The 23,522-nt window shown below is 39.2% G+C and overlaps 1 protein-coding gene across 8 annotated transcripts in view; it reads right to left on the bottom strand.

Moving 5' to 3' along the window:
• CCDC178 (coiled-coil domain containing 178) overlaps positions 1-23,522 on the bottom strand; it is a 125,982-nt gene that overhangs the window by 81,762 nt on the left and 20,698 nt on the right. For 7 of the 8 annotated variants that reach the window (XM_081206796.1, XM_081206797.1, XM_081206800.1 and 4 more), the window contains 9 exons: positions 21,185-21,338; positions 19,592-19,687; positions 19,361-19,497; positions 17,823-18,006; positions 16,090-16,152; positions 13,924-14,085; positions 10,925-11,038; positions 6,105-6,250; positions 3,072-3,231 (listed from right to left, as the gene is read on the bottom strand). In XM_081206796.1, coding sequence (XP_081062922.1) covers positions 3,072-3,231; positions 6,105-6,250; positions 10,925-11,038; positions 13,924-14,085; positions 16,090-16,152; positions 17,823-18,006; positions 19,361-19,497; positions 19,592-19,687; positions 21,185-21,338 — 1,216 coding nt within the window. The remainder of the gene's footprint in view (positions 1-3,071; positions 3,232-6,104; positions 6,251-10,924; positions 11,039-13,923; positions 14,086-16,089; positions 16,153-17,822; positions 18,007-19,360; positions 19,498-19,591; positions 19,688-21,184; positions 21,339-23,522) is intronic. The other variant, XR_014011305.1, reaches the window with a different exon arrangement.

The raw sequence follows: 23,522 nt of genomic DNA on the forward strand, positions 1-23,522 counted from the left end.
AGCACAAGTATTTAAACTTCTTGAACTTTTCAGCAGACCCCCCATAAAAATATGAAGAGGATGCTTCCAATGCACACCTTGATGTTGGTGAAATTCAGAAATTAAAATACATACAGGCCAATAATTGCAAGAGAATTTTCACATCCCCTAATGATACTGTACTTGCCACCCACTTTCCCAGGGTCAGCTGTGTTTGGCATTGACTTCAATGAGGTTTTGTCACACAGATAAGGTCATATATTTGTCATCTGCCTGCGCCATCCAGATTTCTCAAACCTACAAACAAAACCTTGCCTTTCACAAGTACCAACATTAAAAAATGGAAAATAACGCCAAAGAAAACACCTGTCAATCTTCATCTTGTGTAGGATTTCACTGAAGGTTGGGAAGGCTTCTGTTTATTTTTTGTTTATTAGTCAAGGTTTTGAAACTGATTCTAGTTTTAATAATGCTATTTTTTCTTCTTATATTGTTCTTTTTGACTGGATATTTTTGTTGTGAATTTTAATTAAGTATATTTATTTCAGTCACCCTTAGCTTTTCATGAAAGGAAATCAATAAAAGTAGTAAATAAGCAAACCACTGGGGTTTCATTTCACCTAACAGAGGTAAAATGATAACACGGTATCTGAAACTTCAGTGTGTGTGTGTGTGTGTGTGTGTGTGTGTGTGTGTGGATTCTTTCCTAGTCTCCATCTTTGCATTCACAATATTAGGTAAATTAGGTCTTACATCAGAGAATTGCATTTTTTGCCACATACATATATCTACATCATTGTACCCCATGTTTATAAGCAGAGAATAACTACAACTGTAATCCTATACATGCCTACTCACAAGTCCTGCTGAACTCAGAAGAACTGATTTCCAGGTAAACATGCATAAGATTGCACTGTAAGACCTCTAATTCTATATTCACAATCTGTAACACAGATTTTAATCCTTCTAAATTGCTCTGGTCCATGGGGTCACGAAGAGTCGGACACGACTAAACGACTAGACAACAACAACAAGAAGTATGCATTTAAAGAAAGAGAAATCCTCATGTTTTACATCCACTGTGTGCAGGTATTGCAGTTTGCTTTACCTATCTAACCACTATTTACAGCAAAAATGGCAATATTTTTATCACATGATGCCTTTCAGTGCAGCTATAGACAAATTTGCACTTTTTATAATTCCCACTGTCCTTCCCATTATTTTTCCTTTTATGCTCATTTTAAATGTTATTACCATCATGGCACCCATATACCTTAGGAGGGTAGGTATAGCTTTCCTGTAAGCCAATAAAACTAGACAGTGGGGTGGCTATTTGGGTAATACTGCCAGCACTCCCCACAGGACATCATGTAAGACACATTTGCTATAACAGTAAGTCTACCCAGGAGCAAGGAGCACAATTCAAAGTCTATCTTGTAGCATGGGACTCCCCACATACCAGCATAACACACTGTTGGAAGTCACTGAGTCAGCTAATTAAAGACAATTTTATAGCCAGACAATTTGTCACCCTTACCCTGCACATACAGAATAGCCTGGAGGAAACAGGGGATCTCTGCACAGGCTTATTTTAAAAGCCTCTTTCTTTGGGGCCCATAAAAAAAAAAATCAACACAGCCTAAATACATATGATAGTAAAATATAATAACTACAATTCTTTCAGTTCAGCCATTCCTTTCCTCCAGTTGTACTTCAAGCTCCACATTTCGCACTATATCTACTGCCACTCTCTTGTTAGAGAACTTGCTATAGAAAACTCTGAAAAGGTTTGTTGCCTAAGGGCAACAATTGCAGCCAAACTCTGTTATAAAACCTAGCAAGTAGATACTTGCAACAAAACTGAGAGCAATATAGGCAGCACAGTGATCTTTCCCAGGACTTCACAGTTTCCAGTTATTTATAGTCTTCCATAGCTACTGACCTTCTTAGTTTCCTACTCCTCTCCCAGTGGAAGGTTCACAGGCTCAGTGTGCACATAACACTAACCCAAACCATGGTTAGCCATGAGAGTGCAAGTGTACTCATAGTAAAAATCATGGCTAACTGGCTCCCCCTGGCTATCTTGAGGCTGCTTACCTGGAGCTAAGGCATGGTTTGGTTTCGTGTTTGATCCCAAGCAGGGTTCATGGTGTGTCTTGCCCAGACAAACAACAAACTGTAAACCAAGAATAAACCTCCAAGCAGCTAGAAAAGACCCAAATATATCTTCAGACCATCTCATAAGTGCTTTATAATTTTTAAAAACATTTTATAAGTGTGTATATTTTTAAGGCATTTGATAGAATGGGCTTGCTAGTAGGGATGGGCAAATTTGTCAGTTTTGGTTTCCCTCATTTCCCCATGTTTTCCAGTCTTAAATTCAGTTCTCCAAATTTATGTCACAATTTGCAGCCCCCCCAATAACATTCTTATGAAACTTGGCCAGAATTTGAGTCCTAATTTAAATGTTGTTTTAATCTTTTGTTTAAAATCTTTTGTACGTTTCCCAGCACGTTTCCTATGATATGATATGATATGATATGATACATTTATTTGGAACCTTTCATTGAAAAGGTATTAGCCAGAAACAAGTGTCAATTACTGTATATGTCGGGTGTACATTGTAACTTGATTCTATTCTGTCATGGGAGCCTTGGTGTTACCACAAAGATCCCTCTGTCTTGTCTTCAAAAATAGCTGTTTCACATCCCAGAGTGAAAGATTAACAAAACGAACTATGAAACTTCCAAACTTAAATGTAAATGGACTGTGAAAAATTGTTATCACCAATACAAAGTCCCCTCCCCAAAGACACTCATTCCATTTTTGTGAGCAAAGCTTTAGCCAGTTGCTGAAGCCCAGCATACTAAACTGATTAATGAATTTTCATGCCTGCACTGGAAGGACATTGTCTTGCAGGATATTTTGGAAACTGATACCTCCCCATGAGTGTGGCCTGAATGCCTGAGTCAAGTTCCATCTGGAAACCCCTATTTTGGCTGAAATATTCAAGAGCGCAGTCGGTTTTAAAAGAAAATGCACTTTCTCAAAAAAATAAAAAGAGCAGCAAAAATAACTCAAACTACACAGACCTCGTTTTCTCTCAGGGATTTCTGTCTCTTCCATATACACTCTTCAAATGCTGTGTTATCCGTCTTTAATTTTTTTTCACTATAATCCAGCCGATCATGGAGAAAATCAACTAATGTTTGAATATTCTGCTCCTTTGCCTTTATTCTAGTGTACTTTTCCCTTTAAGAGAAAAAATATCATTACTAGAATAAAATGGTATTTTATTTCCAAGAAACTTGTCTTTAAGGTGACCTATAAAATCTCCAGGGGAGTTTAGCAAAAACAACAAATTGTCCCTTAGTACCTGTAAACCGCATAAAAGTACTGGGGGGTGAACTTCTGCACACCTAAGAACAGCCCACTGGATCAGGCCAATGGTTCATGTAGTCTAGCAGCCTGTTCTCACAGTGACCAACTAGATGCTTGTGCAAAACACGCAAGCAGGATTGGAGCAGAAGAGCACTCTCCTTCCTGGTATATGCCTGTTATATTTACATGCCACACTCCACTAAATAAAATCAGTCCAATCAATGCCAGATACTTCATGATATGAAGTTTCCAATCATTGCATCTTGAAATCTTGGTATAAATATCCAGAGGGACCTTTTTGAAAAAGGAAGCACACTACAGCTGTGTCCATTCAGTGCTTACTGGCATAAGGATGGTATTCTATCCCTGTAATCCTAAGCAAGCTTACTCAGAAGTGAGCCACATTAAAGTCAATGGGACTTGCTCTCTCGTAAGTGTGCTCAGGAGTGTAACCTAATGTTTGATACATGCAGTTCAAAACTTTCTCTTTTAAAGTGATTGTTTCATGCTCTCCACTTCTCCAAGCAGTAGGCTGTTCCAAGGAAGGTTTTCAGGGTTAGTCTTTTAATGAAGAAAGAGTACTGGAGACTTGCGGTATTTTTCTCATATGCATTTATTTACAGATATGCCTGTATAGGTGATGAGAGACGAGACATGTAAGGTTATAGGCAGGCAATGCTAGTGTAATGGGCCATTAAAAACCACTAAGAAAATAATCTATTTGTACACTATGTGTGCCTGCAAAGAGACTATAAGGAAGAACCATCAGATTGTGCCCAAAACAAACACAAACAGCAAACAAACAAACAAACAAACAAACAAACAAACAAACACCACAACCTGGAAGGAGGGAGAGAGGTTACACTTTATTGGTGAAACAGAAAAGTGTGGTCCTAATTATATGTGTTGTTATAGCAAGCCTACTGTTAGGTTACATTATTTTATAAGAAATGTCTTTTTCTATGGGTTTCTTAATAAATAACATAAAATTCTTTGCATTTAAAGTTGCAAAAGAAGTCATCAACCAGTTTGTACCATTAGGCTTTGAACTCAATATAAGATAATGAGTTGTATGATGGTAAAGGTAAAGGTAAAGGTACCCCTGCCATTAGGTCCAGTCACGGACGACTCTGGGGTTGCGGCACTCATCTCGCTCTATAGGCCGAGGGAGCCGGTGTTTGTCCGCAGTCAGCTTCCGGGTCATGTGGCCAGCATGACTAAGCCGCTTCTGGCGAACCAGAGCAGTGCACGGAAACACCGTTTACCTTCCCACCAGAGCGGTACCTATTTATCTACTTGCACTTTGACGTGCTTTCAAACTGCTAGGTGGGCAGGAGCTGGGACCGAACAACAGGAGCTCACCCTGTCGCAGAGATTCGAACTGCCGACCTTCTGATCAGCAAGCCCTAGGCTCTGTGGTTTAAACCACAGCGCCACCGTGTCCCTGTATGATGGCATCTCACACCAATTAAGATTACATAAAACCTTCGTGCACTCTAGCCTTTAGTACTGGATAGGTGTGGGAGAGTGGGCACTTTTCTCCACTTACGGTGGGAGTACAGAGTTGTCCAGGTGACACTTTGAAATGCCCTGTTGAAAAAAACCTCTAAGCTCATCTTCTTCCACTGGTTGGAAGCAGGTTGTGCATTGTATCTTCACAAGGATCTTCTTAGCAATTTGATAGCTGCAAAAGGGTGCCTTGGCATGTTAATGTAGGCAATCAAACCTACCCTCTCATGCGGAATGGTTGGAGAAGATATGGGAGATAATAATCATGCATAAATTCAAATAAAATAAGTCAGTTGAGAGGTCAAAGGATCAATCCTTACCACTTTAGTTTCAGGTCTGTGTTACACTGAGACATGGGACATAAAAATTTTTAAGCCCCCTAAACAGTTTCAGTCACTCAAATTTGCTTCAGGCATTGTTATAGTTCTGTTGTTTTGATCTACCATGATATATGCTTTGGTTTGTAAACTGTGTGGCTTGTCCTAATATCCTCTTGTTCATAGCCTGTTTTGTTGTTGTTTCATTCTTGGATTTCAATACCAGCTTTTATAGCAATGCTGTTTTACTTATACAGAGAAATTATTTCCTTATTATTATTAAAGGTCAGCAATGCTTTTTTTATAAACCAACTCTGGATTTTCTACATTAGACCAATTATTTATGAGATAGTAAGTCAAGGAGCTACTTTTAACATGAGTTGTGCATGAGACAAGTAATTCTTTCCATAAGCTCCATCATATGTAAAGTTACTCCAAATTTCCTTGGCAGAAAATCTTTTTTTCTCTTTTCCCACTTTGACCCTAAAGATCAAGCCTATTGCAGCATATGGTTATTCAAGGCTTCCATGGCCTGCCATATATTTAGCTGAACAGAACCTTTTTCTGTTTTCATGTTAGAATTTATCAGTCCCAGGAAATGAAAACTCACATTTCTTTACCCAAAGAAACAAACAAAATGAATTTATTTTCAACTAATTAAAGATGCAACTGACCATGAATTTTATTAGGTTGGGGCATGCAATTCTAATGTCTAAAATACAATTTACAAGACAAGAATATCCATCATGAACCTTTTCTACTTTTGCATAAAATATGAAAAATACTCCTTATTTATGGATAAATATTGTTATGTTCTCTTCAGATAATATGGTATTAGTAATACATCAATATTGTGTTCATCATTTATACTAAATTTATGTATTACCTTCACAACTTTATTGAAATGGAGTGTCTTACCTTAACACTATTACCTTTGCCTCTATGTTAGCCAGCTGTTTTTCCTTTACTTTGCTCATTTCAGCTACTTTATTCATTTCATCTTGGAATTTTGCAATATTTCTGTTGACTTCATCAAACTGGGTCGAAATATCTAAATATTTCACCTGAAAATTAAAAATATACATACACTTCTGAAGTTGGGAAGATATCCTGATATTGTGTTTTAAGTGCACAATTATGTGCGACGATGCATGAAATTGCATACCCAAGAAATAGAACTGTTTTTGGAAGTGCAGTTGAAACATTTAGTGCAAGTAGAATAATGCCTTTTCTGTAAAGGCACAAACTTGTACATCAAAGTTACTGTTCCCAAGTGTGTTTTATGAACTGACAACCAGAATTCTAAGACTTCCAAAATATGTTTTTAAACATCAGCACATTGCTCAACATCCCTTTCTCAGTAATACACATGCTCTTTTCAGTCATGTTCTCATGTACAAAATACATTAGTCTTTACATTGATTATGTTATTAAATATGATGAAAGCTGGTGTAGTGTGGAGGGTTCTGAATGTAAGCTGTGAAGCTTTGAATTCCAGTTCAAGTATCATGACTGCCACAAATTCGCAAAATGTTCTTAGGCAAGCCACCATATCTCAGTCTCAGCTCCATCAACTGCAATATGGTTATGATAATACAGACCAATCTTGCAGGATTGTTCTAACAGGCTATGTGAATGCTGCTGCTACATTAGATCACAGAACAAAGAAAAGAGTCAAAGGACACCCTCATGTTAAAGCAGAATTCTGCATGAACTAAATGATACTGGCACTACAGATGATCACAACAGGTCCACTATTCTTTTGCTATGTTTGTTTAAACAAAAGTCTTCATACATGTATGCACTTTGATGATAGCTATAGGAAACTTTAATATCTTCAACTCCTCTTGTTTCTGTGATTATGGGATAATCTAATGAAAGATCATAGACTGATAGTCAAATGTCAAAATCCAGTGGAAATGACTGGAATGCAGAAGCTAGGGATGCTTGAGGAATTTTGACATGGACTGAATTGATCTGCATCTCCTGGGCTAAAATATAACAGAAAGATCAATCAGATTTTAAACTTCCCTGAACAGTTCCCAGCTGAAAAAGTTCCAAAGTGAGTTTAGAAATAATATAGCTACACTCCTGTTATTGTTTGTAATATTACTGTTTTGTATAATTCAAGAAACTTAAATAAAACACACACCTATTCAATTTGTATTTTCAAAGGAAATACATTAAATTATCATTTACAACACTTCCAGAAGAGTCACACTTGAACTTTGTGAACTCTTCTCCTACTCTGCCAAAGAAGCTCTACTGAACTCCCCCAGACTTAGTGTAGAAACAAGGTGGAACACAGCAAAGAGACAATCTACAACACAAATATATCCTCCTTTGGCTAAAGAGAGCAACAGATCCCTGACTGGTCTGATGGCATGGAGACTGTTATTGCACAAAGTGCAAGGCTCTTGTGAACTACAAGTGTGCGTCCTGCAAAAAGACAATTGTTACACTGAGAAAGGCAAGGAATGAGGCCCAGCGGATTGCCAGATGATGTAAAATGACAACTGGCTAAAGCATTCAACTCGCTGCTGATATTGGCAACACTTGCAAGTGTACAAAGACATGAAGAAAGCCTTTGGACCAACAGTCAGGCAAATTGCACCACTGAAAACCTTGTCTGGAAAGATCATCACAGCAGTAGCAAGTGGATGAAGCGATGGGCAGAGTACTGCACTTGCAGGAAAACATGGTCTCTGACACAGCAATTGACAGTATTCATACCCTGCCTCTTTTGGAAGAGATTGATGTCCCTCCCTTCCTTGACAAGCTGAAGAACACCATCAACTCTCAGGCATGTGGTAAAGCCCCACGACAAGACAGAATCCCAGTAGGAGTGATGAAAGCCAGCTTCAATTCCTCCCTTGTGACACACCTCTATGGCCTCCTCTTGCAGTGTTGGGAACAAGGGTCTGTGCCACAAGACATGTGTGACTCCAGCACTGTGACCCCTCTAAAAGGAAAAAGGTGACCACCGGGACTGGAATCTCCCTATTGAGTACTGTGGGTAAAGCCTTTGCCAGTGTAGTTTTCAACAGATTACAGTCACTTGCTGACAGGGTCTATGCTGAATCACAATGCAGCTTCAGAGCTCAGAGGTCAACAGTCAACATGATTTTCTCACTGTGCCAGCTGCAGGAGAAATGATGTGAGGATAGATGCCCCTAAGCTTCACAAGATAATTGTGTCCTTCCACAAGAATATGCAGGGCACCATCCAGTATGGTGGCTCATCTTTGGATGCCCTCCCTATAAAGAGTGGTGTGAAATAGCTGTGTTCTTGCCTCAACTCTCTTTGACATATTCTTCTCCCTGGTCCTCTTATATGCCTTCAGCTTAACTGAAGATGGTGTGTACTTTCATCTGAGGAATGACCAGAGGAAGAATGACCGCTGGGGGAGTGCAGAGATAATAAACACCATGGTGCATCTGCTGCAGCACAACCGGATGCCTTCTTTTCTGCCCCATGTGCAACAAAACATGTCTCTATTGTTTTGGTCTCAACAGCTATAACTTTCCAACAGTTTGACTTCACCCTGAGGCTGTCTCCCGAGACTGATGGATGCTAACAAACAACGTTGATTTCAACATGGATTTAGGAAACCATCACAGATGAATATGGAAATGGGATGGAGTAGACCACTAATACTACTTGTTGTTATTTTCATTTCTATTCTGCTTTATATTTATAAGGGGGGGAATCTCTAAGAAGTTTTCAACCTACATTAAAACAGCAAATAAAACAACCCAGAGTGAAACATTACTGAAGAAAGACAAATATAAAGTAAACATTCAAAGAAACATAATTAACTGGAAACTAAAATACCTAAAATATTTCAAAATAAAAAACATTGTGAAGGAGATCAATTATAGAATGCACATTTTATTCAGGAAAATTAGCAAAATAAAATGGATTATAAAACAACTTCCTTAAGCAGTAGGAGCCTATCCAGACAACTCACTTTGCAAGTTACTACCACCACTATGTATTATGAATGGATACATGAAAAAGACTGTCTTTTTCCCTACTCCTGGTGCACAAAGACCCCTCGGATAAAGAACCACATGTACTAAATGATGCTGCATATGCAGTTTCTGGAACTAAACTGGGGGTCACATGCACAGTGCCAAACAGATAATCAGTAATGTAACTGTCACAGCAGGAATCATCTGCTTGGGAGAGAGAGAGAATAAATCCAGGATTCTTTTTCAAACTGTCCCCACTGAGGAGGGTGGGAGGTCAGCATGGTTTCAGGCTACCCCATCACTCCTGGAGCATGACAATGTCAAAGATGATAATGCCATCTGTTGGGTAGCCAGGCACTCAAGTAAATACAAGAACATGGCACTGTGGATCACCGGGGTGTGCATGTACAAATCTGAACAGATTTATTGCAGCTGCAACTTTAATCAATTAATTGGCACAATTACTCAATGTACGGAACCTGAATGATTGGCGAGTCTGATAACAAGCAAAAATATTAGAACTTGGGACAAGGGTCTGGAAATAAATCTGCATCCAGTGTAAATATTTTAACGGAGCAAATGTAACAACTGCATTACACACACATTGAAGGTTCTTAACTGTCTGCAAGAGCAGTTGCACATAGATTGGCCCAAGGTCAGCCAATAAGTTTCATGACCAATCACGGAAGTAAATGTAGGTTTCCTAACTCCAACTGCAACACTATATCCACTACCTATCATTAGCTATTAGGATAATATAAATTATCCTAATTTAGATTGTCTGGGTACAAGAGATATTGAAATCACATTCTTGAACTAGCTAGATCCCTGCTTTCCGAGTAATGCATTCCGAAATATATCCTTTAGTCTTTTTGAGCAATCTCTCCAAATGTGTTAGTAAGGAACTGCACAGAATCTCAGCGCTCATCCTGTTCCTGTACCCATTTGTAAAATCCTTTAACAAATCAACAGATTTACTGCAAGTTTTTCATTGCATGCTGGTTTTAGATATTGTATAATATTTATAAAACCTGGAAACAATCTACAATAAGCCTGGTTCCTAATATGCTTTCAAATCTAAGTGCTTGAGAACAATTTACTGAGGACTGTGGGCAGAGCATAATTGTAAACAAAAAACCCAAAAAGCTCACTGCTTTGATTAATAAAAAAAAGCTTCTAACCAACCGGCTTAACTATGTGAACTCAATAATTTCTCCCTAGTATTTTCCATCAATATCAATGGAATAAATAATAATGCAAATAAGACATTTTTGTACACAGGCCTATCGTTAAAAGCACATTTATATAAATGAAATGTTCAGTAACAAAAGCCAAAATGATTCCTTGGTAGCAGAGGCAACTTGTAACTATTATAGTAAACATACACCATAATTTACAAAAAGATGCCATCTGCTGTGCAAAGGTGCAATCAGCAGGCTATTTCTATGATGGAGCCCTTTTATTCCTTATTTCGATTTTCGCCCTTCCTTTTCTAAAGCCCTCAAAGCAATAAGAGCTGGAATGGCAAATAAAGAAGGGCTTCTCAGTGACCCCAATATAATTCTCTTTGCACTTTACCTCATTCCAAGGCAATGGACCTGTTAAGTTAGTTTCAGCATGTAGTGAAAAAGTCTGCATATAGAAATTCCACGTGTAGCCAAAGTAACTGAACAGAAAGTACAAGCTAGCTTTTCAGAGTAAACTATCAAAGAATGGTAATCTAATGTAAATAGAACCTGTTAGTGCTAATATTAAGACATTCACCTGTGCATCATTTAATAAGTTCTGGAAATGTTTCTTCTGTGCTTCTAGCTCTTTAAATTTTTTTACTTCCCTTTCATCAATTTTCTGAAGCTGCTCATTCAACTGGACAATTTTCTGAAAAATATAAACAGACAAAAGACCTAGCAATAAGATCCCACTCGTTACATGCACAATGTATTAATGGTTAAACATCTTTCTTTGAACCTCAGTATTTATGCATGAATTCCTATTTTCTTTACAGGTAACTTTCAATATAATTCTATTTGTAATACATTTTAAATCATATTTATATAGATAGATGGCAGGATACTATTAAGTAGAGAAAACAGTTGCACTGATCCAAATGTTGTAGACATATAAAAGTGGTTCCTCCCTTTCAAATGACCCAAATGATTATTGCTTGCATCAGTGCTAGCACTGGATTTTGGGGGGTTCTTTGGCAAGATGCCCTCGGGAACAGGTCCCTTAGTGCTCTCACTTCATACCTATCACTGCTTGCCCTCTTCCTCTAAGCTCTATCTGTACAGTTGCCCACAAAGAGAATGTAAGGTGCAGCTTGATCTCCTCTTTCTTGCCATTGTTTTGTTTGCTCACACAATTACAGACGTTACTGTTTTGATACAAGTTATAACGCGCTAATGGTAGGGGTAAACAGTAAGGATCCACAGGAAGAGCTAGATTTGGGAACCTGTCTCAGGAAGTATCCTATTACTCCAATGGTCACTGGTGGATGTTGACCTCAGCCTTTCCATAGAGGTGGTTTTTGTTGTTGATTTGTGGGGGTGCAGCCTCTTCTCCCTGGATGGGAGATGTCTCCATTGGTTTGCATAGTGGGAGGGCTGGCGGATAAACAGCATTGATCCACATGAAAAACAGTTTGTGTCAATATCCCTCCACCAAATCATAATGCTCTGCGAAAATAAATCATTAGACCTATCAGTCAAAATGAATATCCCTCCCCACTCAATCTCAGGGTGCTAGTTTCAGTATTTATTTATTATTTTAAAAATTTAAAAATAGAGCAGTCACTTTTAAAAAAGTAGTGTTTTGGTGGCACTTAAGTTCACAGAGTGACTCAGAACTTTAGGGAGTCTTCGATCTGAACTGAAAAGCATTCTTTATAGCACAATCTGACTTGGTAATGAGAAATCCTCAACCAAATATGCCCTATTCACCTCATTATTCAGCAAGTACACAAAGCCAATGCACACCTCTAATATACATCACCACTAAGAAAGCAAGACAATTTGGTCGTGATGGTGGGGTTGTCTATCATTAGAACTGTTTGAAGCACATTTTAGAATTTCTGTTAATACAAAATTTCACTATATTGCCACTAAAATATACAAGCTTTGAGGAAACTCAACAGTTCCACTTTACTGGCTAGTTAATATTGTTTTTGACTGTTACTATGTTGTGTATTTTGTGTGGATTTATTTTGTAAACTACCCTGTGATGCTCGGAGGAAGGACTTTATAGAAATTTTAATAATAATAACACAACACCTGTACTTAAAAGGTGTGCAGCAAATAGTTTTATGAACACCACATAAGGAACAATAAAAAAAAATGTTGGCTTAACATCTGCTTATGAAGATGCTTTCATGAACTTTGTTTCCAAGTTTTTGAACCAAAATAAACATAGAGTTAAAGACAAAGATATATAACTCTTGCCACACCCCCGGTAAGCCTCCAAAAGACTAATGAGTTGTTCTTTGTCACATTGTTTCTACTAAATTTTTCTTGGGGAAGGGCAAACTGCATTAGTCTCTGCCATTAACATGCTATTTTGAAAATACTATTAGTTGTGTGTGTGCTTCATTTTACAGAGACCATTACAACTGGCACTATCAGCTATTCTGCATGTGATTTTAAATTATATCATACTATTATATTTAAAACTATACTGTATATACACAAGTATAAGCCGACCCGAATATAAGCTGAGGCACCTAATTTTAGCACAAAAAACTGGGAAAACTTATTGACTCGAGTATAAGCTGGTTCACCACACCACAAACCTGGTAGTGGCAGCAGCGGTGGAGGAAGAACAAGCAGCCCAAAAGGGCTGCTTTCGGGCTGCCGCCACCAACAATGGCAAAGGTGGAAGAGGAGGAAGGAGAAGCCCAAAAGGGCTGCTTTCGCAATGCTTGTTCCTCCTCCGCTGCCACCGACAGTGGCAAAAGTGGAGGAGGAGGAAGGAGCATAGGCGCCGACTCCATGGGGCCTGAGGGGGCCCGAGCCCCCTCAAAAATTCGTTTGGGGGGGCTCCGCCCCCCCAATAATCTCGGGCGCCCCTCCAGCAGAGCGCCACCGCTGCCCCTCCCCCAGCCCAAAATGCACAGGGTCGGGCTGCATGCCTCCTGCCCTCCCTCCCGAGCAAAAGCTCCACCCAATTTCCTTCGGAGCTGATTAATAGGCGCAGCACGCTCTCCCCTATTCGCTCACGAGGAGGCGGCACCACTTTATCTGCATATTCATGAGCTTATTTATTATTCATGAGCTTTCGCGGGCTCCCCCAATATTTTTTATAAGTCGGAGCCCCTGGGAAGGAGCAGCCCAAAAGGGCTTCTTTCGGGCTGCTTGTCCCTCCCCCGCCGCCTCTGTTGCTCGCAAGAGCAGGCATAGGAGTCGTGGTTGGGAGAGGAACAGCACAGTGCAGCTCCTGTACCTGCCCTTGCGAGAGGCAGGTGGCAGCGGCAGAGGGACCAGTGGCGAGAAAGGGCTCCTTTCGGGCCGCTCATCTCTGTCGCCGCCGCCCACCTCACTTGGGTGTAAGCCGAGGGGGGCTTTTTCAGCATTAAAACTGTGCTGAAAAAGTCGGCTTATACTCGAGTATATATGGTAGTTACAACAAAAGTTGGACTTGTGATTTGTGTGTTGTATTAATCCAAATGCCAACTTGAATGCCTCCACTTTCAGTGAAGCTTAGCAAAGTTCTCCCATTTTATAGGAAAGGGGGAAAGAGTCAGCACTGTGGTGCTGCCAGTTTTAACTTACCTTAGAATATGCTTTTTGAGATTCATCATTTTTTTTCATCAATGCCTCTTGTTCAGCCACAAGCTTGTCAATGTCTGCTAACTTCTTCTCAATCTTTTCTTGCAACTTCTCAAATTCCTTCGACTTTTTTTCTAGATCAGTCCGCAGTGCTTTAACCCTTTTCTGTTTATAATAGAAGGAAAATACATAAACTGAAGTAGCTCAAATGCAAAAGCAAAGGAAGAAATCCAGCAATACTTCAGAAATATATAACTGGGAGAACTTATTTTATTGGATAAAAATGTAACTTTGACATTCATGGTAGTTTCTAAGGCTCTGTACATACCAAGCATTTCCCATTGGGGAGCACTGGGGATAAAATAGACCCCATAGCATAGCCACCAGGGTAGGATCAGAACTACCCACAATTCCTATTCCACAGAGCTGATCCAGGAGAATACCACGGTTAAAGGCAGGGCTTTTTTTCAGCTGGAACTCACCAGAACTCAGTTTTGGCACCTCCCAGGTGGGTGGAATTGCCATTATAAGAGAACAAGGGAGGTGTTTGTGGCATGTTCTGGCACCTCTTTTTCTAGAAAAATAGCAGTGGACTTAAAGGTATTGAAAGCCGCAGAAAGATAGAGACACAAGAACAAGGTATCCCTCCCCTTGTTCCACTTTCTGTAAAGGTAATCCATCAGAGCAGCTATGGCCAACTCTGTACCATGGCCAGATCTGAACCCAAATAGGAAAGGATCTAAATAGTCGGTGTAATCCAAGAATATTTGCAGCTGCCCTACCATAACTTTCTCCATCACATTCCCCAAGAAGGGCATTTGCAACTGGTCAATAGTCATAAAGCCCAAGGGGTCCAGGGCTGGTTTCTTTAAGAGAGGCTGCACAACCACCTTTTCAAGGCAGCAGGTACCAGCACCTCACACAATGAAGTGGTAACCATGCTCTGGACTTAACCAGTCAAACCCCGTCTGCTATATTTAATAAGCCAGAAGGGACGGGGTTGAGAAGGCAGAGAACCTTCTCAGTAGTGGCGCCTGCCCTGTGGAATGCCCTCCAATCAGATGTCAAAGAAATAAACAACTTTTGGACTTTTAGAAGACTTCTGAAGGCAGCCCTGTTTAGGGAAGCTTTTAATATTTTATCAATCATTGTATTTTAATATTCTGCTGGAAGCCGCCCAGAGTGGCTGGAGAGACCCAGCCAGATAGGCAGGGTAATAAATAATAATAATAATAATAATAATAATAATAATAATAATAATACGGTTGGGCATATAGCTGCAAGCACTTTGTACAGCTAGCTGCATAAGCTGAAGACAATCCTGTAACACATCACCAATTTAGGCACTGGATACTTCATCTGGAATGGCAATAACTGCAGCCAAGGTCACTCCAAAATAGAGCGACTTTATCTTCACGTTGTGTAGCAACAGACTGTGCCCCACAGTGGGAGGCAGTATGATTCTGAAACCATAACAAATCTACAAAGCTGCCTCATGTTCTCAGAAAATGGCACATGCGACCAGAAATTCAAAGACAGTGTAAGGGTAAAAAAACATGCCAAGTAAGCAATGTAACTCAGATGCTGGGAGTTTCAAAAGAAAAGGGACAGTATACAGACATTGTCAGATAGCCCAAAAAATACATGTAAGAATAAATAGGGCAGATGAACACCTCACTTCTGATGGGTGAATGGTAGCATAATTTCCCACCTCTGATTAGAAGAAAAGCTCAGGCCATGTAACAAGCCTCGCTCTCGCCTTCAAGACCTTAAAACATTTTAAAGGCTGCACTTTCATTTTCAACAAGCGTCTTAATTCATTACTGTTAAATTGTGAGTCTGGAGTGATGTTTTTGTCTCAGGTTAGACCAGGGAGTTTTGAACTCAGATTAGCACAGATATTGTAACTGGTTGTTACAATATTCATTCAGGTGCACAACATTCATCAGAGAATGGGGAAGATTGGAAAGGACTTCTTAAAAGTTTATGGTACTTTTCCTAGTTAATTGATATCAATCAATTGACTCAACAGTTGAAGTCAATGCTTTAGTCTTCCATTGCATGTTCATGATTGATTTTGTGAATATAAGTCCATATAATCTGAAATGAAAGATTTTGATGTGCAAAAAACACAGCTTAAAAAAGGTAGTTTAAATCTCTTCTCCATACCTGGGTCAGCTTCCAAGCACTTACTTCATCTCTGATTTGTTTTTTTACATTATCTACTAAGTTCTGTAAGTGAAATTGAAAAAAAAAAATATATAGGAACACATAAGAAAAAACAACAGGTAGAACCAGTATAAATTAGATATATATATATTCTGTAAATCAAATGATAGAAAATTACTAAATTGGAAATAGAATGACATTTGAAAAATGTGGCCATGGGAAGAGGGAGAGAGGGGCAATACAGAATAATTTTATGATTTGGGCAAGGGTGGGAAAACTGCCCCCCTCTGGGTGCTACATTCCCTCAGGGGGAATCTGTCAGGAGCTACATGCCAAAACTGGGCAAGGCTGGTGGAAATGTCAGTAGGGCCCAGATACATTTCACATTTCTCCCTCATACTCATGTGCATATGCTTGCATGTGCAAATCCATGCCCATCTCTCTTTACTCCTTTCCCCAGCTGCCTTCCCTCCTTGTTCCACCACCACCATGAAGCAATTAGGCCCACAATACAGCTTCTGTTGGCACCTACCGAAGCTGCTTCTTAATCCCATTGCTTTGTGGATGGGGGAGGGGGCAGACTTGAAATGTGAGGGGTAGAATTTCCCCACTCCTGCTTTAGGGAAACCTCAATTCAAGACAATCATAACACCCAGTCTTGTCTCCATATCAAATAATTGGGCTCATTCATTCTCTGAGCTGTCCTTCAACCTCAGATTACATAGTTAACTATGTCATACAACATTAGAGGTCTTGCCACAAACAGGACTGTCTGGTTGGTTTTCATTTCCCAGAGTCCTCAGCTACCACCTCAAGGCAGTTCTCCAGTTTGCTAGCACAATCTCATAGGAGTTCAGGTAGCATCAAATCATATTTTTAAAAAGGGCCCCCAGTCATAAGATGCCAAGTTAAAAGGGAACCAGAAAAAAATATCCAAAAAAGAATAGTTTATGGCTTTTAAGTTCATACAACTGGTTCCAGATAGCTTGTATGTGCCTTTCTTTCTGGTGGTCAAAAGCAAGACATCTTTTCCCCATCCTATGGGAAACTACCTTTCAGTTACACGAAACTGTAGTCATTAAATCCCCGATTCTAATCGAGTTATTGTTGACCACCCAAACCCCCTGCAAAACAAGTCACAAACAATTTACTGGCCCTCTGGATGCAAATGCATATATACCTATTTCCACTGAAATCCACATCCAGCCAGTTCAACAAGGCTTGGATGAACACTGCTATATGCTTCTGCATTAGTAATGGACCCAAACAGCTGCTTATATGCACAGGCTTTTCTAACTGAACTGGAATACCTGCTGTTATAAATTGCTAAATAGGTTTACAAACATGGGAAAAGTTTAGAGTAAGGTTGCCAACTAGTCATAAAATAGGACTTGGCCTGCTTTTGTACTTTAACAGCATCTTGAGCTGTAGAAAATAGCAGGTGGAGCTTTACACAGCATGGATATAAACATTATAATCTACTAAATTCTGCATATCAAGCTGATATTAAAGTTGCTATAGTAGCAAACAAAGGAGTTGGGAAACCTGGCTCACAGTTGCTTTATTTAGGCCTAAAGAACTTAAAGCTACATCAAGCTTTAAATATTGCAAATAATATGGCAGGATGATGCTAAATAGATTACTGGTAATTGACTTACACAGAAACATTCTAGTCAGTCATTTCACATCCTCAGATAATTAAAATATCATAATAATGGAATAACTTTTACAACCTTGAAACGTGTTTTTTCTTTAGTAAGGCTGTATTCAACTTCATCCAGTTTTGATCTGGCTTCATCATAAGCCAATTCAGTTGAATAAAGTTCTTGATTGACCTTTTTTAAATGATCTTCCAATCTGCGAATATTTTTCCTTAAAACCTGAATTTCTGATTGATATGCCATCCTCTTTCTTGAACTGTTAAATAAAAACCGAAAACCTTACAACGCTAACACATCTTCAACAGTTTATTACAGGATGAACCTCTCTGAAGATTTGGGGGGGGGGTATGCTTAATTTTACTTCACTTCTGTATGGGGATGGCACTGATTTTTTTAAACTCCTGTGTCTATCTTACAGAAATACTTCACTGTGTTCCTACTGATAAAATAAAGTGTAATGATTGCTCACACTAACCCAAGCATTCCACAGATGCGCCAACCATTTGATTCTGACAAACAGCACTGATGATCAGACATATCACAATTACAAATGCTTATCACTTCTCTAGTTACAGTAGAACCCATTGTATGTATGAAATAACTCTCACTCCAGCTTCCTGTGATGAGTTTTTTGAAAGATTAAATTCAGAAAAATTTCAGAACTAAATGATAGAATCTTGCTCTTTTCACAGTAATCACATGATAATCTATAGTGGGTTTACAAAAGTTTCTGCAAAATGTTAGGTTAAAAGATCATTCAAGGTCTGGATCCATATTTTGACTTGAGAGGGATAGGCAAAGTCCATTGTGCAGTGCTTGATGGTCATCTGGTTGATGGGTGCTTAGAAACAGCAGCAAAAGGGGATTCACCAGCCCTATGCTTGGTGCTTGGAAAACACTGGTCATAGGACTGGTAAAGTCCTTTCCAGTGAACCTGAACTCACTACCCATCCACTGTTGGTCAGCAAGTTTAAAGATGCTGTTGGCAGGGGCCAGCTGTGTGGTTGAGATCCCTGCAGGAAATATGGTTGATCCAGCCAGGGGCAGAGGAAAGGGATGCAATGGGGGGTGGGCTACCCCCAGTGTCACCAATGAGGGGGGTGACAAAATGCTGGGTAGCACTCATCACAGGGCCTGCAGCATGCCTGAGCCACGCTGGATCAGGCAACTGGCCATCAATTCTAAGCAGGAAGCTATTCAAGTGAGCAGTTATAATCTCATCTCATTTAACATTCAAGAATCAAGATGGATCAAGGAGCAAAGTAACTAAGAGCTATGAACAAGACAGCAATAACTGTGCGTGGGTCCAGTTACAGATAGGTAGCCGTGTTGGTCTGCCATAGTCAAAATAAAAAAAATCCTTCCTGTAGCACCTTAAAGACCAACTAAGTTAGTTCTTGGTATAAGCTTTCGTGTGCATGCACACTTCTTCAGATGTGCGTGGGTGTGGGATTTCCCCATTCCCTTATATGTGTAAAATGCTTTAGATTAAATTGAATGTTCCACTGGTTTCAGTAAAAATAAAATAAAAAATCAACGAAACCAAACATCCAACTCAATTGGCTTTATGCCGAATTAAAAGTCTATCAATTATTAACCACTTCATTTACCTTTCTCTGAATTTTTGTGCAAATTTTCCATTTTCATCATGAAGACGTTTGTTTTCAGTCTGTGTTTTGAGTATTTCATCAAGAAGATGCCTAAGTCTTTTTTTCATATTGCTTAGATCAGAGTTCTGATTGGCTTGCTAGGAAATATTATAGAATATGATGAACATTATGAAAATTCTGCAACACATGGACTCAAAAACATATTAATTTGTATGCGTTTTTTAAGCTTACTGATGTTTCCACAATGTTCTTCTCCTCTAAATATTCAGTCATTAAAACTTTGTTCTCATTTTCCTGAGTAGCAATTTTCAGAGTCATCCGCCTTACCTAACATTAAAAAAGATAGTTTAATTGCTCATTCAGCATTTAATTGCAACATTGTAAATTTTCATCATAGTAAAATTTCTTGTTAAAATCTTGAAAATGTAGTTTCAGAGCCTCAGTTATAGCTTTGGAGCAGTATAGTGCTATATTTAGTGAAAAGATAGTATTTGCTGCTTATATCATAGTTATAATTATGTTTTCTTTTCCACCCCTGTCACCAAAAAATAATAATAAAAAATACTTGGGCCCTGTTCTGTCTGTCAATGCAAATGAAAAATTTGACAGCTCCTAATTACCCTGCTACAGGCTAGTGGAACTTCCAAACCAGAATAAACAAGTGCATTGTGTCAGTGAGTGGGATGAAGGCACAATGTAAATGTCTTCAGTCTTTACTGAAAAAAGGAAAGCTTGCCCCAGTTCTCATGAGGGCCTAAAATCAATATTTTAAATAGCCAAAACATAACATATTAAACAAAAAAGTGAAAAGGGCAATCTAACATAAAAAAGGAAATTAAGAGAGGAAAAGGAAAATAAATCCAGTTTTGCAGCCATTTTAAAATGAACATAAATGTGAACCACTTTTTTGCAGAGGTCACAAAAACAGAACTTTATAGGATTCTTAGTATGCCTTTGTAACAGCACAGGCACCAGCATTGTTTTGGAGAATAGGACGAAAGCAATTTCTAGGGCCAGGGCCAGGGCCAGGTTTGAGTGCCAGGCTTAGTGTTTATGGTGCTCCCCCCCCCCCGGCACTGTCCAACTATACAATTGCATGGATCTATGATTCTAAGTGTTATTTCCCAGTGCTGGTGCACTTTCTGTTGAATCTGATCAAGTGTTCAGCACCAGCAGCTGCCATCTGTATCTGCCTGCAATCCAATACCCTGGTACATCTAATATAACAACACTGCTATGGGCACTCTGCTGTAGTGTGTGGTGGGAAAATAAAAAAACTAACAGCTACCCAACTCAAATGGGATGCATACAGAATAAAATAAAATAATAATAATAATAATAATAATAATAATAATAATAATAAATAATAATAATAATAAAATAATAATAATAATTTATTATTTATACCCCGCCCATCTGGCTGGGCTTCCCCAGCCACCCCAGGATAAGGATATGGAGGTGGCCAGTGGCAGTGTGCTGCTCATTAGCAGTGCAAAAAGGACTTCTAGTTGATGGCAGCACTATTGGTGGAGCCCACTAACACCTACTGCAGAAGAGGCCGAAATTAGGCACAGTGAGTCCTATTCAGATGTGTAGGTGCCAACAGATGTCCAAGCATGCCTGCTGCTGACCCTGGGGGTCTGGCAAGCTGGACAGTATTATTTAAAAAATCTATCAAACATTTTTCACTTAACTAGATAACATTTGCATTTATTTGACTTATTACAGGACACTTAACATTTCAATAAACACAGTGTTAAGGACTTCATGTGGTATTCACTTCTAGAGGATTTATTTGCTTGCATATAAATATTCAAAACTCACTTTATCATGCCAAGTCTTTAAATCTGCCTTTGTCTTTGCTTCTTTCTTGTTTAATTCTTCAAGAAGTTTTTTACTGTGTGATACTGCTTCCATTTTTGCTTTTATCTTGTAACTGAAATCATCGGCAATGAATTCAGCATCTTTAAGCTCTTTCCTAAGAAGAGGCAAGAATCAAATTATCCATCTGGCCAACTAAAGAAGCTGTTTATTAACAAAATATTACCAAACCAGTCAGAATAATCAGGTTTTCTCAGACATCTCACCCCATTCCACTGCCCATGTAGCAGCACTAAATCTGTTTCATTTTACAAATTCTAATATGCAACATGATCCTAAGTATGTTTACTTAGGTGTAAGCCCCACTGAGTTATATGTACTTAGAAGTACAGTCTTAGCCTCTTCCCTCTTAGGAGCATAATTTGTGTAAGTTAACCATCAGCCACTTAGTTAAGAAACACGTCTGCTAGCAATCTGATCTGTTATAACAAACATTTGTTATAATGTAGTGGAAGTTGACAGGTAGGATGAGCTGATGAGAGAGGATCAAGTGAGCAAAACAGGAAGATTAAAGTGCTTATCAACATAGAGGGTTGTAATCAACATAGGCATAAGCAGATAGTTCCACAGTGCAAGGATTTCTCCTTGCACAATGGAACATTCTCTGCTTTCCTAACCCTCTGCATTCTCTGCTTTCCTGTTCTGGGAGTTTCCCCAAATCTCTAGAGCAGATTTGAAGGCGGCATAGAGGTGGAGAGGGAGAATTCCCTTTGCACTAGCACTAATTCTTGTGCTATAGCAAATATTTGGTTGAATACCACCCTTACTTTTTACATCATTGGTAAATCATGGTGGTGCAGAGTTAGCTGCTATTTTGTCCTGGCCTGATTTGCAAATAGTTCTTAACTGTGGTTTAATGTGAATGAGCAGCTTGCTGGGTTGTTCTTCACTTACTGCTAGTGGTTTGTTTCAATGAAGCAATGAGCTCAGATTTGAATGACACAACATGCCAAGCCTTGTGCTTTGTTTCCAATGTGGCACAGCCAGGAACATTGGAGGAGCGAAGCAGGAACTTTTCAGCAGCATGCACCAGCATGCTGCTTGGTAGCAAACCATGCATTAACTTTGGTTTGAAGCAGCATGTGACTACAGCCACTATTTTAAAGATTTTGTATTGTTGAGGTTTTTGTTATTTGTTTGTTTGTAAATTTCTGTCTTAGTGTTCCTCCCAAAGGATCCAAAGTTGGCAAAAATATCTTTAGTAATAAAACAATACAATGCAAACTTCTAAAAACAATTCAGACAATTACAGATTGAGGTAATGGGCTATAACCTAGGCTAGAGATAGGTGGTATAAAATAAAAATATTTCTGTTCCAAACAGCCCAGGGTGGCAAACACACAAATGATAAAACTATTAAAATATTAAAGGCATCTCCAATACAAGTGCAGACTGGGAAAGATTTCTAACTAAAATGCTTGTTGGAACAGGAAGATATTCAGTAGGTGCTGAAAAGATTACAGAGATAGTGCAGCTCCCTCCTTGCATTGTTTCTTCTGTTATCACCAGGTTGGTCACGGCTTTCCTTTTGGGTGAAGACAGGGGGAAAGTAGGTGTTGAGCGATTCTGCCTTCTGTCACCCAATAGCATTTATCTGTTTTCTCCTTGCAGAGGACCTACTACTTCTGTTCTTCCTCTTGCTTTGAACATAGCCAAAGAAACTTTTATTACTATTTTTAACCTCTCTTGCAAGCCTGTGTTCCTTCTGAGCTTTGGCCAGCATGATATTCATCCTGCAACTGATGGCTACTCATGTATACTCCTCCCCTTTCTTCAGTTCCTTATACGTGGCCTTCTTAAATCTCAACTCATCTGTAAGCTCCTTTCCTTTCTTGCTGGAATTGTCTGCATTTATACTTCTAATATTTCACCTTTAAGAAACTCCCGTCCATCTTGGACAACCTTCTCTTTGAGTATTTCTGACCATGGGCTCTCACTCTGTAGTTCCTTAAGCTTTTTTTGAAATGGGCCGTCTTGTCTGACTACACTCAGCTTTCCCTTGCCTCGTATCATGAAACTATTGCTGAAAGCATTGCGATAAAGGATGTTTTAAAAAAGGACTAAGTAACCCTAAACTGAACACATTTTTAATTATTCTAAACCACCACCATGAGAGGTGGTGGACTCTTCTTCCTTGGAGGTTTTTAAGCAGAGGTTGGATGGCCATCTGACATGGATGCTTTAGCTGAGATACCTGCATTGCAGGGGGTTGGATTAGATGACCCTCAGGATCCCTCCCAACTTTAAGTTTCTGTGAAACATTTGCAAATACCAAGAGGCT

Source organism: Podarcis bocagei (genome assembly GCF_964188305.1).
Source record: "Podarcis bocagei genome assembly, chromosome: 8".
In the NCBI taxonomy this organism is placed as follows: Eukaryota; Metazoa; Chordata; class Lepidosauria; order Squamata; family Lacertidae; genus Podarcis; species Podarcis bocagei.